The following is a 16,257-nucleotide window of genomic DNA, read 5'->3' as shown; positions in this document are numbered from 1 at the left end:
TGTGCCTTACGTTAGAGAGGAATTCTCTTTTCTACGTATGTATTGTAATGTGTTGTTAACAATACTATTTAATTCAATTTATTTATAAAAACAAATCAAATAATTTTATTCACGTTTCACATTTCAAGTAGGTATTATTTATGCCACATGTAAATGGACTAGTGTATTTGAAGTAATTTGTATACGATTTCAATGATTGACGACTAACAATAAAACTATTTGGGATCATCCTATACGGAGCGTGACGTCAGATTAATGTCATCGGCATGAAAAGTACGCTCCCTGGTGATGACTTTGGGCAGCTGGCTCGAGCGCTGGCAATGCAAACCTTTGCGTGAAAATACAGGAAAGTGTGAATTTCACCAAAGTTATTCTAGAAAACTATTAAAAACTAAGTCCATGGTCGTAGAAAAAGTCAAAAAATACTCGTGGCGTCTTTTCGGCTTCGCCTCAAATTGTTACACATACCACTCGTCTTTTTTGACCTTCTTTAAACGCCGCTTGCATAAAATACTATATCCTGTCAATGGACGACGGTTTAGTATTATAACTTACTCGATTCAGAAACAGTTTCTCTAGGGTTTGCGCCATGACCACTACGTCCTCGCCAGGTTTGTTGTAGACGTAGCAGTTCGTGAACATTGTATTGAAGTCTTGGATACATTCTTGAGCAGAATAGTAATAATTTGACTCGAGCCGCTTTTTGATGGTACCCAAGTCCATAGGCTTCTTGATGATTTTGTGGTAATCCTGAAAATGTAAAATGTTAAAATTTTTTTTTTTCACAATAAAATTACAATAGCGCGAAATATTAAAATCCCAGAATCTTACCGGCAGATTTAATTCCTTGGCGTCCACCGGCTGATGAAAAGGCCAAGCAAATTGATGTTTCCATACTGCCTTCATAACATTTTTCTGCAGGAATTGTAGTTGATTAGTTATCCTTCCCTGCCTGCGCGCAGGCTCGTCAGGCGGAGCGCCATTGATTGGTTCCGCAGTCGGCTGCAAACAATTTTATCATGTTATGACATTGTTTAAACTATTTATTCGTATATTCTACCCGAATCTACTCATATCAAAAATATACGCGTATTAAAAGTTGCTCTTACAGTGCTCGTCGTCGCCAGTGGATCTACAGCCTGCTGCATTGTGCTGGAATCTGCTATCTACCTGCCAAAATTACAATTGCTGTAAATCTTTATATTAAGAGTTTACAATTAATATTATGTGCACAAATTAACTTAGATGCACAAACAACAAAAACTCTCACCTCAATTGCAACTAGAGGCTCCTCCAATCTCTGACTTAGAGGCATTAGCTATTTCCTCCAGTAACGTAAAACCATTCTATCAAAATAAATTAAATGTGGTGCTACAGCACCAGGAGGCAGGTCATCCCATTAATCAATAAAATTAAATCATACCTGAAATCAAACCATGAATACAACATCAAATTTAATATTAAAGTTTGGAAGCAGTCTTTAATGAGTTAGCCAATGAATGTTACTCTTACCTGGCACAAAACAGTAGTGCCTGCTGATGTTCCTCCAATACTTAGATTTCTCCAAATCTGTAACAAAAAACAGTTAATCATTAATATTGTTTGTTTTAATGGAAATCACTAAAAATATAAACACAGTCATCTTTACAGTTTATTAACCCTTTTTCCGCTTTTTTACAAGTTACTATTATACGAATTTATATAAGCTTTCTTTGACACAATTACATAATACTAATAACTAGATATTATAATTCTTAAAATCTGACAACTTCAGCTTTCTTGGCATTGGAAGGGTTAACAAATCTTACTATTAAATTTCTAGACCATTTAATTACTATGCCAGTTCAACTCATTTCCTCAAATTTGCGATGTTTTGTTAGAGATGATAATGCATACATTAAAGCCGCCGCCACACAAAGCGTTTTAATAGCGTAGCGCAATGATAGCGGCGCGCCGGCGTTCCGCTCGCAATCCGCGCGCATTCCGCTCGCAATCCGCGCTCGTTAGTTCCCGCCGGCGTCCGCTGGGCGCAACGCCAGCGTTCGTCCGGCGCACCACTATCGTTGCGCTCCGCTGACGCTCCGCCTACGCTATCAAAACGCGCATGTGTGGCCGAGCTTTAAGTTAGTGATACCGGTTAATTATGAAATGTATTATGTATACAAAGGTTAATTTCACAATTCTGGTCAACTTTCATGTGCAATTTCTTTTAAAGCAAAATTCCAAAGTTTTTCTATTTTAGTTAAACTTAAAAGATATATTGTAGTTCTTTTTTTGTCATGATATTTTTACGCAAATTAGTTTTTAAGTTTGTGTTATGAGTTGTACTGGCATTTGTGCTAGCCCTGGTGTGCAAGTAGTACTTAGTATACGATACTACAACGTCTCATATGCAAGAGACCAAAAAAGAGAAAATACTTAACAGTAGTGTATTTAAATGGTGTCAGCTCAATCTGAAAATATATTTTCCATGTCGTATATTCCATTTTCTTGACATTTTAGTGTTCAGAGTGATATTTCAGGTGCATGGCTTAGACATTATCTCGCATTAGGTACCTATTAAAAAACTTAAAACTTAAGTAAAGCAGTTCTACATATACTACTGAATGCACTCAGTGTATTAATGTTAGAGATCGCAATGAAATAAATATTCTAAAGAGACCAACAATACTAGTCATTCAGACCTAGGCTCTCGACACGTGAGCGGCACAACCACGCGTGAAGTTAAACCACGCGTAAGATTTGTTTAAGCAAAAAAAAAATACAAGTAACTATAACCACCATGATTTAACAATCCAGTCCAACTTAAAAAAAATTCAGATTCAAGTCAATTATTATTTGCGATCAAGTTAACCTTTACGACGCCGTGACAAACACAACCTCTGTCAATCAGACGCGACGCCACGCACCATCAAAACAGAATTTGAGCTTTATCTATATGAACGGAAGTCAATGTTGCTCTGTGGTCTGTGACGGATTAATTGGTCGTTAGCGTTGAACCTGCAGCGCCAATATGTACGTCGTTGGCGTGGAAAAGGTTAACCGGTAATCAAACACATGCAGGAAAAGTCTTGTCAAGTTTAGTTTAACTAGCCCTTCAAAAACATATCGAAAGCACGAGTACTTAATGTTGTAACAGTAAACGTTGAATGAGTTTGTAAAGTCGCATGAAAATGTGAAGCCATATTTTATGTTATGAAATCACTAGCTTTTGCCCGCGGCTTCGCTGCAGGCCTAGCACATGATGGCCGCGAGAGTATGTCGCCGCGAGATACTACCTGTCCTTATGTCATTAATACAATTAGACAAAGACGTGTCATCTATCTCGCGGCGACATACTCCCGCGGCCATCATGTGCTAGGCCTACTGGCGTTAAATTCTAAAAATTGCGGAATGCTCTTAGACAATGAAGCCAACAAAATAGACGCCGCTACCTTGGACTAAATAGTAAACTGTCCAAATTGTATTTTTTTTTACACTGCCCATATTATGTCGTACTTGTCGCAATCTATCCGACAAATATATACCTACACAGGACGTTTGCTCTGTAGTGTTCGTTCCTTTAATTTATTTATTAATGAAGAAGCTTTTCGGTCAGACACTCTTTCAGTAAGAGTAACACAAGCCGCAAGCCCAAAAGTATCCTCACCACGAGTCAAAACTTGCTTAACATATTAATTAGGTACGTGTGCAAAATAGGTACCTAAGTTCTATTTTCTATTGCGATATATAGAGCGAGATTCATTGAAATAAGAGCGTTGCGGATATTGCACATCATTCGAGTTTGAAAAATAATTTTGATTTATCGGGTTTGCATAGAAAGTAAGTTGAACCACTAGATCATATTTTAGTGTCAAACTCGTGGTAAAGATTACTCACGTTGGTAGGTGCTAGCTCACTCACACCACACACTGAAGCGGCGTGCGGATACGCTTGAGTTTAATAACCGCTTATGATCAGAAATAATCGAACCTATCATAAAAACGCATTGCCGCCAACTTGTAGCTATTACATCCTGACGTTTAGGCACAGAATATATAATAGTACAAGTACAGAAGGCCCACTGCTTTGATGTTTCCGAAATGCCGCCTTTTTAAATACCTACAACATTCTTACAAAGAAACGAGCCGCACGTGCGCGGCGTCCGGTGATAGGGTTACCAATGGATCCAAACTGATTAATACTCACAATAAATGTTATACTATTATATTCAAGTCTTGAGTACTTTCTAGGTATATACGCTGTATTTATATATTTTTGTTCAAGGTTCCAACATCACAAGCCTTATTGAACTTTTCCGTGGGACTTAATCAGTAGTTTCCGTGGGACTTAATCAGTAGTAGATCTGTATAAGAATGTCTTTTGGTATTTATTTTATTCAATATGTCTATTTAACTAAGTATTATTAGCCATTCCACTCGCGGACATCGCTTAAAAAACCTCGCGACGTAAAGTAACAATAAAAAAGTGCGAACGTGCATTCAGTGAGAATGCGCGCCACTCCTGAGTAGGCCGCGAACTCGCGGCCGCCAGGATGTACTTGTAGCGCGGCGATAGGATCGCGGAGTGAGCCGCCCCTGGTTTAGGTTAACGATCTTGTATACTTACGCTTTTCTGAATAGAGTTACTTATGTTTGCATTTGGGATTTTATGCCTCAATAATACCTAATGTAACTACTTAAAAAAGTCACCTCACTCAAAACTTACTCTTTCATTTCGTTAATCACAAAATAGTAATATGTAATGATGATTCAGACCTATACTAGCCATGCATTATCTAACCTCGACATCGGCAAAATCATCAACACATTGATGGAGCCATAACACTGAAATAATATTGAAATGATTGGTACTATACCGGGTGAAACAAAATTGGTAATACAAAATAATATTTTCTGAATCTATTCATGATTACGATCAACTTTTACTATGGGACTTATATCGAATTCGGCAAAAAAAATTTCTAAATTCTGGTATCGAGTTCATTAATATGTATGCAAATTTGCAAGGAATTAGTATGGAGAAATGGGTACATAATAATGAATCATATCAAAAGTTGGGTTCATAATTTGTATGAAGATGTAGATTTTGAAGTGATGTTTTCGAAGACGGTCCCATAGTAAAAGTTGGCTGTAGTCATGAGTAGATGCAGAAAATATTATTTTGTATTACCAATTTTGTTTCACCCGGTATATAGGATGCAGGGACACAGAAGATACTGCAATTCAACATGAGAAGAGCCATAACCAAGGTAAGTTGAAGCAATTTTATAATTCATAATTTCATAGAAGTTTGACGTTTAAAATAACATTGCACCAGCGGACTGTAAAACTATCTGTCAACTTAACATCTTAGTATCACTCAAGCAGCGTTAAAAAATTTCAAAGTGATGACCTAATGACGATATACCTCGAACATTAAACCGGAACACAAAAGTAGACAAGTTGGATAGGAAATATGTCCTAAGTAAGACCTACACAAGTTTCAAGATGCCAAAACGGGTAAAGTGAACTTAATCCATACTAATATTATAAATGGGAAAGTGTGTGTGTCTGTTTGTTTGTCCGTCTTTCACGACAAAACGGAGCGACGAACTGACGTGATTTTTTAAGTGGAGATAGTTGAAGGGATGGAGAGTGACATAGGCTACTATTTGTCTCTTTCTAACGCGAGCGAAGCCGCGGCCGAAAGCTAGTATACTATACAGGGTGGAAAAATCAAATGCCACATGGATGGCAACTACCTTAAATATTGTAAATACCACATTTTGTGTAAGGGAGACTTTCCTTTGTTTTTAAAAACAATAAATTCTGCATTTAAGGATTTATGAAAAATCGCTTGCCTCAGTCGGGACTCGAACCGGTCAAATGTGACAAAAAATAACGTGCCGTATTTTATGATGCAGATTGAAAGGGTTACTGATAAGGTTTATTTTTCTCTAACTAACAAATACAATCAGAATAACGAAAGGCCATGAAAATTTGGCACATTATTTGGCACGTTATTTTTGGTCACATTTGACCGGTTCGAGTCCCGACTGAGGCAAGCGATTTTTCATAAATCCTTAAATGCAGAATTTATTGTTTTTAAAAACAAAGTCTCCCTTACACAAAATGTGCTATTTACAATATTTAAGGTAGTTGCCATCCATGTCATTCGATTTTTCCACCCTGTATATGTATATAATCAGACCAAGTTAAGTAAGCAATGATTTTCATAGCCACGCATGAGCAAGGGTTAAAAGTAAACATCATATTTTGTTTGATATTTATAATAACTTTTACACAAGCAATGTGGTAAAATCGCTGTGTAGTCATACCAAGCTTAAGTGGGCTTGGTATGACTACACAATGTCTATAAAATTGCACTTAAAACAAAGACCCTTCTCTCAAGGAACCATAAATTATTACCTAAGAAAACCGGCAAATCCGACTCAGACTCTCCCCACCAAGGGTTCTAATATAAAATTTTCATATTTAATTTTTTTTTTGCCTGGATGTGTAGTATTATAAGATTTATTAAGATAATATTACCTGCCAAATTTCAGTTTTAGAGCTACAAGAAGTACCCAATTAATTCGTAGAAAAAATACAAGTGCACAAATGGCTTTATCCTTTTCACATACGAACTTTTAAAGGTTGTTTTTTTTTCAGGGCTTAAGGGATTGTGGTCATGTATATGGTTTTAATTTCAAATTGATACCATAAGTACATGTTCTTTAGATAAAGGCTGCAAATATAATATAAATAATATTATCACCTAATGACCCTTTAAAGGGACCCCACTATTTTACACCAATAAATACAATACAAGTACATATTGTTTGGCATAATAGCAACCGTGTCGGTAAAAAAACCGGCCTAGTGCGAGTCGGACTCGCCCACCGAGGGTTCCGTATCTGCACAAACTTACAAAAGTTAAAATAATCTCACGTGTTTCTCATATGTATACACCGTGTTTTTTTTGTTTTCCGTTAAATTCGACAAGTTGTTAGGTTCATTATCAGGAACCACCCTGTATATCACTTTTAGTTGAATTCGCAAAAAAAATTTTTCATCGTTTTCATATATAATAAATGAATTAGTTAGTGTGAGAGACCCTTAAGAATAATATCCAAGCTTGTGTCAAGTGATTGGGGTAATTCCATGATAACTTGCGTTACATTTAGAACACAAAGTTGTCAAACAAATGTTATTTGTGGCTTAATTCATACTTAAATATCTTTTTTTGCTGGTGCACCATTTAAGGCAGTGTTCCCACTTAAGCGTCGCGTGTCTCGGGGCGCATGACATGCGTCTCTTAGATGTGGCCGGTCGCTAATACAGTTAAATCTCATTAAACTAAAGTGGAAATTATTCGAAACATAACGATTTTCTGGCCTCAGTACACTAAAATGAGGTGGTAACTTTCGTTACAGAAATTGGACATGGGTTTTTAAAGGATCATTTAAATACGATTTTTTTATTTCCATATTGGTTTACGAATTTTCTTGTAACTTAAATTGTGTCAGTCACGAGTACAGGTATGTTTATGTAGCAAAAAGGAATCTTAATATTTTCAATTATGAAAATAAACATGCAAAACATTGATAACTTGCGTTTCAAGAAATCAGTAACTTTTGTTACGTCCAAATGAAACGTATTTTTTTATAGTTAGTAATCAAAATATGAAGTAAAACTTACAGAAGTAAAAAAATACAGGATTCCTTGATTTTTAGGGATATGAGGGAAGACTATATTATTTCCCTCGAAAAAGATATTCAGTTTTTAATTTTTTTTTTTTTTTTTGAATATTATGTTATTTTAGTATTTTTCTAAAAATGTCAGCTACTTTTTATAATTAGAAAAATCCCTTGAATATAATGTGAGTCTTAATTAGTTCAGTTTACGCACGTATCTTAAAAAACACGCATTTTAAACTTTAAAAAAATTGGCATACTTAGTTAAACTCAGTTTATTAAAAAAAATCGGTTCAAGTAAGGTCTAGAGTCAAAGAACATTACCCAATAACCAGATTTTAAAAATTCTGACCTCAAAAAATTATTTTTTTCGCTGTCTGCCATGGAATTACCCATTGACATAACATGTCATAACAAATTACCTTGGGAAGTGGTAAAGGCTGTCACATACATGTTTAGTAATTATTTTTATTTTTTTAATAACTCGATAACCGTAAGAGTTAAGACACTAGTTTATTAGAGAAATTAATTGCATTTGATCTAAAGAACCATCCCTTAAAGTTAACGGAAATCAATAAAAACAGGTTTTATATTAAAAGATTTGACTATAAATTACCTACAGTAGGCCTAGCACATGATGGCCGCGGGAGTATGTCGCCGCGAGATAGACTACCCGTCCTTATGTCATTAATACAGTTAGAAGAAGACGTAGCATCTATCTCGCGGCGACATACTCCCGCGGCCATCATGTGCTAGGCCTACTGGTACAGCGCGCTAGGTGAATTCGCTAACTAATTTGCGCGACCTGTTTAGTATGTTACTTTTTCAGGGATAATTTTATGTTTACTGATTTCGTATTAATTTGAAGTTCGATATAATCCGCAATGGTGGTTAAATTGAAATTTAAAATCCGAAGAGTTTTGTGTGAATTAAAAAGTTTCCAAGGTACAGGCACGAGTTTATTTTTCCTGTAATATTAACTATAAAACCAACGTTTCGTAAAATTTTCAAAATTTTTCGTTGGTAAACTTCGGAAATAAGGGGGGGGGGGTATTTTTTTTTTTACATTTTCCTTCATGATTCTTTTTTTTTTCCCACAACAAAAAAAAATTTAAAAATTGTTTTTATATGTACAATTTGAGCTATTTCTAAGATACCCCGCCTGAGCTAGTAACTTGACATTTACAACTTGCCCCCTCTTCCATTTTGTCCATTTTCTATATTAATATTTTTTTTTAATAATTCTTTCAATTTGTAGAGGTTAAAAGTAAACATAGTTCTCGAGATATTTAGAAATGTGACAGACAGACAGACGGACAGAGCGGGGCCATAAGGGTTGTTCCTTTTGTACATTTTTGGTATGGAACCCTAAAAAGGCCGAAATATGTTAAAATGTGATGACTTGACTATTCAAAAAGTAAAGTGCGCACCTTTAGTGCTAACAAGTTTTGTGTATTTCAATATACAAGGAGTAACATGAGGAAACTGAATCATTGTAACAGAGTATTCCTGAGGACTAAAATGTCATAATAAACTTTTCTGAATTTTGCTTAGTTTCAGAGTTATTACCATTTAAAATAAATACATCAAAAATTAAGTACTCATTATTATTTCTTGGACGACTTGGTAATAGTAGCAGGGATCAACTGGATATGGGTAGCCCAAGACTGCATCAGGGCCTTCAACATTTAGCTCATGTCAGACCGTATAGACAGGGATATCCCTTTCGGCATCTATAGTCAGATACCAGAAAATACAAAACGCAAGATTGCCGTAGTTCGAAATACACAGAGTTAAACTCTAAGAAGAGATACTACTGTTCAGTATCCAAACAATTAGATATCAAGACATAGAAAAATTAACAATAAATATGTAAAAGACTATGCCGAAAATTATTAGAGGCTGTACATTAATTACATTAACCATCAATACCACGCTTTTATCAGATCTTTATTTTTTATTTATTTTATGCATAGATGAAATTTAAATTTATTAAGCACTTCTGTATTTTTTTATTATGTTTATCATTTTGCGTGCTCTATTAGAAGAGTATCCGATTTTGGTATACCTGTTTCAGTCTTAAGAATATTTTTTAAAAAACTTTACTTCTAATTGATTTGATTCTCTCGATTTTTTATGCCCCTTTAATACCCATCGCAGCAATAGAAAAAAAAAGTGGGTTATAACTCAGTAGAAAACGATTACATAAAAATCTAGTCTCATACTCAACTACTCTATTATAATTTTTGGCTCAATATCAATATGTATTTGAAAATATCACTCTTTTATCTGTGTGGCATATTCAATTAGACCATTTTTGGCTATGTTTGAAGGAGCACCTTAGAAAACAATAAAAAGCAAAACAATGCAACAGATCTTGATAATAAAAAACAATGTTGAAAAAAATTGATGCTTCATAAACCACAGAGCAAACAGTCAAGTATGTTTGTATGAAAAAATGACCACACCTATTGTCTCTTGAATAAGGTAGTTATTAAAAGATGAAAAGTTACTTTATGGGTTAACTGATGCCCTGTCAGCAGTTATACCGTAATATATATCAATCAATTACATTACCAACTAGAAGAACAAGAAGTGTTTTTAATCTTGATTAACCCTTCGTCTGCGTTTGATAAGGATCCTAACATATGGCGTTGGACTTTAAAAAAATATATCAAAGTTAATTATTTTATGACAATTGTTTGACAGAAACAGACGATAGGGTTAAAAAAATGCTGATTTAAATTAGTCATTATTATTATTATTATTAAAGCCTTTCTTTTCACGAACTAGTTTCATTTGTTTTTATTCTTATTTTTTATGTATATTCTTCTGTTTATGTTCGTAATGGTCTTTTGACCTAGGCCTCTTCCGAATCTAATATGGATAGATAGTTATCTAGCATTTCTTTCCATTTTTTTCTACTCCCGTACTGTTATTCGTGAGTTACAAGGTCGTGCATAGAACTTTAAAACCCTACATAAAAGATGTCAGGACAAGTCTATCTAGTCTATACCCTGAAAACATTTAGTAGCAGTCGCACGATATAGCTGTTTTACAGTTCAGTAAATACATTGCTACCAACTTAACAAACCAATTCGCAGAGTCGAGACTCCTTCGTTTTCTGCTGCGTTCATTGGCGACGCGTCGAATCGCATTCAAATGTATAGAACTCGATTCAACTCGGCTCGATTCGTCTTAGTGGCCAGGCTTCAAAGAACCATACCATAGACAGTTTTATTTTCATGTTTGCACTCAAACTGCATATTCAAAATGGTAGGCGGTCCACCTAGATAACTAAGATGACTGAAAGTAGGTATTTGTTGAATTTATAATTTTCTTTCAAAATAAGTGCTTGGTCGTAGAAAAAGTATTGTATGCAACGGTGTTTAACTGAGTCAAAAAATGCTCGTGGCGTCTTTATTAACAATTTTCGGCTTCGCCTCAAATTGTTACCCACGCCACTCACCTTTTTTGACCTCTTTTAACCACCAGTTGCATAAAATACTATTGCCTGTCTGTAGCTATTTCTGTCCAGGTTTTTCCTATTTTTTCTATGATGTCTTTTTCCCATCTCGTTTTGGGTTTCCCCTTCTTTCTCTTGCCAATTTTTGGGTTCCAGTATGTTGCAATTTTTGTCCATCTGTTGTTCCTCATTCTGGCTATGTGCCCTGCCCAGTTGTATTTTTGTTTTAATATATGTCTTGCCGCGTCTATAAAGTTTGTTCTTTTTCTAATCTCTGTGTTTTTGACTCTGTCAACTAATTTTATGTTTAGGACACTTCTCTCTATGGATCTTTGACATACTTGAATTTGCTTAATGTAGTCTCTTGTTATTGACCATGTTTGACTACCATATGTAAGGCAGGGTAAAATGCATGTGTCGAAGGCCAGTTTTTTTAGTTTCATCGGTATTCTGTTTTTGAATAGATTTAAATTAGTCATACTACTACATAATAATATTACAATGACATATTTCCTATTTTTTTGTTATACTATTAGTAGCACTAGCTTTATAATTTTTTTCATATTTCTGTCAGAAAAAGATAAAATTTTACAGTTACTGTGCTAAGTTTGTAAGTATGACCATTTGAAAGTCCTGCAAGTTAGTCAAGTCTTTGCAATTGTTTTTAAAATTAATGAAAAAGTAGTAGGTTTACCTTTTGAAAATGCAATAAATATATTAGTTCGAAAGGGTTCACTAACCAGTGATGTTTCTGTTCAGTTGTTACTGTTAGTAGATAATGCCTGATGAGTATGTATTTGTTTGTTTGTATAGTATTGTATGAGTTATGCCAACAGGTGTCATCTCCATACTTCATAATACAAAAAATGCCAAATCCCACAATTGTAATAGTTAGGGTCAGGTTAAACAGACTTGCGCCCTAATTCATGGGAACATATGTAAGGAAACTGCCCTAAAACAGTGGTGTATGAAGAAATTACAAGTCAATTGCTCACTCCACTCCACTATTCATTGTGTTTCCTAACTTATTTATATTTAACTGACTGGACTAAAAATTAGTAGTAAGAGTTATATGTGTATGTTTTTTATAATTTTTTTATTAGACATAAAATTTACCTTTGCACACAGTTGTTAAATTGAAGTTTATATGATGAACTTGTAATGTTAAAATTTAATATTCAAAAACAGTTTTAAAACCATGAACATATCAATATTATAACAATGAAATACTAAAAAAGGGTTTTGTTTTCCTTTTTGAAGTATGGAACGATAAAAACTGCTCACTTCACCTAGAAATAATTTGCTACAAAGGTAAACCGTGTCAGTTATCAGTTATTTATATGGTGTAAATACACACATTAGTATTCATGGTGTTCATACAGGACTCAAAATATATTATCATTTTACTCCTGATCATATGTCATATGAATTACTCATGAACTTGAATTTGTGAGTTAGTAACAATTAAAGATCTTTGAATACTTGAAAGAATCCTTTGATGGCAATGAGCCTTTTTAGCGGAGTGCATTTTAAATAATAAGGCTTTTAGTTTGCTTAAGTTAAAAAAATGTTTATTGTAAATTAAGTTTTGGGTACCCAATATTTTTCCCACCAAAAAACCAGCAAAAATTAGGTATATCACAAAATCTCATACCAACATAATGCACATCTCAAGAGTGAAGAGATACTTAGTTGGTGACCTAATTATGTGACATGGCATGTGTGAAAATTATAGCAAATTAACTATCACACATCATGCATATCAAGCCATGCTGTTACTATGTTATGCTACCAAATCCACACCACACATCCTAACCTAACCTTACATTAGAAGCGCTGTAGTTATATCCTTAGAAGTTACTTTCATACTGGCAAGCACAGAATGAAAGATAGGCTTGGCTTGGGGGAGAATAGTGTTCCAAGTTAGAACATAAATAGTGAGTAATGTCAATTGACATAAATAACTGAATATTTAGCAAATTAAACTTGTAATGTGGCATGAGACAAGAATAAATGCATAGAGAGAGGATCTAGAACATTCTTCAGCCCCACTTTTTAAATGGCTGAACCAAATGGATTAGAGAGAAAACAACGGAAAAACAACAAACTTATTTCAGAGTTCACAAAATTATAAAGTTTTAAACCAAATAAGAGCTTTAAGAATGGTAATTTATTCCAAAATTGAGCAAATTAGTAGAAATGGAAGGAACGTAAGTACTAATAATCGTGTAAAATTCTACTAGCATTTAACAATGAATTAAATAAAGCTGAACATTCTCAAATTAAATAACATAAAACGGCAAAGAGAAAGAGTTTGTTATGATGCTCCACAAATTTCTTCAAGCTTGTGTAAAACGGGTGAAATTTCCTCAAAAGAGGCCATGGATAAAATGACGAAATAATGTTTAATACCTGCACCATGCACTCTACATTTATGTGTGAGAGAGTCCCAACAATAGGTAAACAGATTTAGCATAATATTACACTTCTAATCTAGGAATAAAGCTAAAAAATTATCAAAAAAGACTTACGAAGAGATATTAACGCCAATATGGCGGATGAACTAAAAATACGATGTTGAAGACTTCTGCAAAAGCAAATTATATCGATTTGCTCTAATTCCAGACACACTCCACACACATTCCGAGTATATAGTTTTAAGATATTCCTATATATCTGCTGCTTTATCACAACGAAATTCACTGTCTTTTATTCCCAACAAGATATAGCACTACACGAACTCAATAAGCTAAGCTTCAGAAGAATATCAGACATGGCGGCCAAACAACAGTGACGAGCGTCTTTAGTCATAAACTTCATATGGCACATAATTAGCTCTGGAAAAGAAAATATTGTAAAATCGTCATAGAAATATGGGAAAAACGCATGTATTTCATTATTTCATGTACTGATGACAAATGTTATCATAGCTATTGTGAGATTTATTTCACACAAGACTAGTAGGACAGTTTAAACGCGAAGACTCCGGCGGAGACTAAAACCACAGACAATAGTTTACCATAAACATACGTTCAACTCTATAGTCTATTACACAGGTTCTATAGCGTGGGCAACATTTCAAGTTTATTGATCGTTGTAGCCACAAACTACTAAGAAGATTGGTTGTAGCTTAACGGACATTATAGATGAAAAAAAAACAAATTAGGTGCTATAATATAATATATAGAGTCGGGGACGCTAACTCCCCTTCTAATTTAACGATTGTAAAAGCCACACAGGACTGCAAATTTGATTGAATCAAAATATAAAAGTCTTCTGTTTATTATTCTGCCCTTTAGTCTGGCAGCTTGTAGCCAAAGTGGTCTAATAGCTGTAACAGACTATCGCTCCTCACCAGGATCGCTATAATCTGTAAGCCAAAGAGCATTGAACTCAGACGAAGGACTTGACGCAAGGGTACACCCGTAAGGGACAGATATAGAATAATGGAGCTAATTTAAGAATCACTTTAAAAATGGCTGACAGTTTACCATACACAACATACGTAATTTGGGCGGATAAAGCTAGGAACATACTACGCGGACGTCCGTCGTAAAACGACCGCGACCGCGACCTATCAGTGTGCACGGAACAAAACATCCAGAGATTAGATTTCGATCGGATTTCCGCGTCCGTCGACCGATAGTTTGCACGGTTATGTGTATTTCCATTGTCCAGATTCCCGTCCGCGGTCGATTTACGACGGACGTCCGCGTAGTATGTTCCTAGCTTAAATCGACCGCGGACGGGAATCTGGACAATGGAAATACACATAGCCGTGCAAACTATCGGTCGACGGACGTGGACGTGGCCTTGAGCGCGTGGACGTCCAATCGAAATCTGTCTCGCTGGATGTTTTGTTCCGTGCACACTGATCGGTCGCGGTCGCGGTCGATTAAAGCTAGGAACACACTACGCGGACGTCCGTCGTAAATCGACCGCGGACGGGAATCTGGACAATGGAAATACACATAACCGTGCAAACTATCGGTCGACGGACGCGGACGTGGCCTTAAGCGCACGGACGTCCGATCGAAATCTGGCTCTCGGGATGTTTTGTTCCGTGCACACTGATAGGTCGCGGTCGCGGTCGTTTTACGACTTAGCTACGGACGTCCGCGTAGTATGTTCCTAGCTATATGCTAGCGTTTTTTCGACGGCCGTGACGTCATGTCACTGCTACCAACACAAAAAAATCGCTAGGGCTCGACCAACCCAGTCCCTAACATTTATCGATATCGATAAATGTGCGATATTTTGCAGTATGTCGACTTAACAGTAAATTTATACATATATTTAAAAAAAATGTCTGGGATAGCTGTCAGAGGCGTATTTCAAGGATTTGGCGTTGGCAACCTGAGCCAGTCAGGATTACCGTCCCGTTAAGTGACGATAAAGTATGAAATTTAAGAAAAAATGCTGCTTTGCTACCCTACAAAGAGCCCGCCGCCTTTAATACGCCCCTGTATAAAATGAATAAAACAAAAGCAAAATATAACATCACTTTTCTTTTACATGAAGTAATTTTTCAACTACTTTACAGCACTTCTAAGTTGATCGCGTAAAACTTACGTTTTATATTTAACCCGACGTTTCGGACATGACATTACGTCCGTGGTCACGGGTAGACTGGCTGGGAGTTGTATCAACATCTTCTAGCTGTACGAGTTTTTCGAACTACCCGCACTTGATTGTCATCAGTCACTTTTACGCTAGGGTTGCCACTCTGCCTACATACAACACTCACGACATCCGATGGTATGAGACGGGAAGTTTTCTCACGTTTACACTTGCTAATCACTGGATTCCACGAAGATGAAATCCCTTGCCCTTCATTTTGATTGAAATTACGATGTTTCCTGATTTCAATCGCTTCACGTACTTTCCTGCTATAGTAAAGACGTTCAGTTGAAAGGACTTTGGGATTATGCAGTTCAATCCAGTGGTTCGGTCCTGACTCTAGCAAATGCTCGGCAACCGCAGACTTATTTATTTGTCGTTTTTTGACCGCCGCGATATGTTCTTTGGCTCCCCACAGACAGTCTTAAAAATTCATAATCTTAAAAAAAACTTGTATGCAATCTGACAGTTCAAATCTGACAGTGTCTTGTCA

The 16,257-nt window shown here is 35.7% G+C and overlaps 1 protein-coding gene across 7 annotated transcripts in view; it reads right to left on the bottom strand.

Moving 5' to 3' along the window:
- The window catches only part of LOC125240422 (bromodomain-containing protein 3-like), a 39,298-nt gene extending 25,159 nt beyond the window's left edge, over positions 1 to 14,139 (bottom strand). For 2 of the 7 annotated variants that reach the window (XM_048148309.1, XM_048148311.1), the window contains exons 1-6: positions 13,676 to 14,139; positions 1,513 to 1,569; positions 1,271 to 1,423; positions 1,110 to 1,166; positions 832 to 1,002; positions 556 to 750 (exon numbers count right to left, since the gene is read on the bottom strand). In XM_048148309.1, coding sequence (XP_048004266.1) covers positions 556 to 750; positions 832 to 1,002; positions 1,110 to 1,166; positions 1,271 to 1,315 — 468 coding nt within the window. In that variant the 5' untranslated portion in view covers positions 1,316 to 1,423; positions 1,513 to 1,569; positions 13,676 to 14,139. Of the gene's footprint in view, positions 1 to 555; positions 751 to 831; positions 1,003 to 1,109; positions 1,171 to 1,270; positions 1,424 to 1,512; positions 1,570 to 2,423; positions 2,454 to 13,675 lie in introns of all 7 variants that reach the window. The other 5 variants (XM_048148307.1, XM_048148310.1, XM_048148308.1 and 2 more) reach the window with 4 other exon arrangements.
- Positions 14,140 to 16,257: the final 2,118 nt, after the last annotated feature.

This window comes from Leguminivora glycinivorella, chromosome Z (assembly GCF_023078275.1).
Source record: "Leguminivora glycinivorella isolate SPB_JAAS2020 chromosome Z, LegGlyc_1.1, whole genome shotgun sequence".
NCBI lineage: Eukaryota > Metazoa > Arthropoda > Insecta > Lepidoptera > Tortricidae > Leguminivora > Leguminivora glycinivorella.
Note: the sequence above shows the minus strand (reverse complement) of the source record. Positions and strands in the feature narration are given on the sequence as shown.